The 1,505-nt window shown below is 64.9% G+C and overlaps 1 protein-coding gene across 1 annotated transcript in view; it reads right to left on the reverse strand.

The window, feature by feature from the left end:
• Window positions 1-1,505, reverse strand: part of ASAP3 (ArfGAP with SH3 domain, ankyrin repeat and PH domain 3) — a 21,754-nt gene that overhangs the window by 12,060 nt on the left and 8,189 nt on the right. Inside the window, exons 4-6 of the mRNA XM_009887764.1 lie at window positions 1,109-1,183; window positions 726-775; window positions 364-490 (exon numbers count right to left, since the gene is read on the reverse strand). Coding sequence (XP_009886066.1) covers window positions 364-490; window positions 726-775; window positions 1,109-1,183 — 252 coding nt within the window. The remainder of the gene's footprint in view (window positions 1-363; window positions 491-725; window positions 776-1,108; window positions 1,184-1,505) is intronic.

The raw sequence follows: 1,505 nt of genomic DNA on the forward strand, positions 1-1,505 counted from the left end.
CTAGTCCCCCCAACCGCCAGCCTCTAGCGTTGCAGCGGAGGGGTAGGAGCAGGGTTGGAAGGATGTGGGTACGACCCCCAGATGCCTCACGGCGGGGTAACCCATGGGTGCCGTTCCCAGCCGCATCCCGCAGGGACCCCAGCTCGGGGATGGGGCGTCCCTGAGCCACGACCACGCAGGGACCCCACGGGATGGGGACAGCGATGGTCCAGCACTGCCCTTCCGTGGGGCTGCTTCGCTGGTGGGGACGGGGACAGGCTCCGACACCCCCACGCAGCTCTGAGCACGGCGGTCCCCTGTGTCCCCCCTGGGGCTGAACGGTCCCCGTCCCTTCTCTCCCCCCACCCCCAGCACAGCCCCTACCTCGCACATGTGGAGCTGTGACCCCCGCCCCTCCTTCTGCATGCCCTCGGCCACCACCGCCGCGGTCGGCTCGGCCTGGATGACCCCCGCCAAGCGGGCTCGCTCCTTCTCCTTCTCTATCTTCCCCCTACGGGATGGGATGGTGACGGGTTGGGGGACAGCCCTGCTCCGAGGGGTGTCCCATGGTGGGGATGGGATGAGGAGAAACATCTCCAGACCCTCAAGCTGGGAAGGGCTGGACCGGAGTCCACCTGATGGCAAACTGGCACCCATCATCGGTGCCCGGCTGCGGCCCCGGGACAAAACACCTTTGTGCAGAGCGGGATTAGGTGGATTTTGCCGGTTGGCAGCGGGTTCCTTACACTTTGGTCTCGTAATCCTTCCAGGCCTTTTCGATCTGCTTCTTGGAGTCCTGCGGGCAAAAGGAGAGAAGGGATGGCAGCTGTCAGGGAAGACGAAAGACTCGGTGGCACCGAAGCAGCATCCCACAGCCGAGGGCTTTACTTCGCATCGCTGCACCCTCTCCTGCTCCTCGGGGAGAAGGGACGTCCCCACCGCCTCTCCACCCCTCATTCCAGTCCCTTCCAGCCCTCTCTGCTGCCTCCCAACCTCGGGCATTTGCTCCGGTCCTTCTCCTGGCCACGGGCACGCGCTGAGCTCCTAACGGGGGTCTTGCTGCAATATGTCCCCAAACGAGTGACCTGCGGCCTCGGGACCCCCAGGGACAGTGCTGGAGGGGACTCACCAAGCGGCCGTCCTTCAGCTGCCCCTTCAGCAGGCTGTCCAGGGGGAAGGAGACGATGTTATTCAGGTTCTGTACCTGCAAAGGGCAGAGATGGGGTCATCCCACGGGGGTCCCCACCTCAGGACAAGTCGGGGAGCCGGAGCCCCAAGTCCTTGCCCAAAACCGGGGTCCCCCTCCCGGCTCCATCGCTGTCCCGTCAAGGGTTAACGAGGGTGGAAGCAGGGCCGGATCCAGGCACAGGGCAGGCTGGGGCTTGTCGGAGCTGGCTGCAACGGGACCCCCCACAGACCCACACACGCTGCACCCAGATTTCTTTTCAAGTCTCCCATGAGTTTTGGTGCCCACCAGCACCGGGGGACAAACCCAGCTGTGGGGCAGGGGACCAGCCACAAAAAAA

The sequence above is a fragment of the Charadrius vociferus genome, unplaced genomic scaffold (assembly GCF_000708025.1).
Source record: "Charadrius vociferus isolate BGI_N301 unplaced genomic scaffold, ASM70802v2 scaffold1296, whole genome shotgun sequence".
NCBI lineage: Eukaryota > Metazoa > Chordata > Aves > Charadriiformes > Charadriidae > Charadrius > Charadrius vociferus.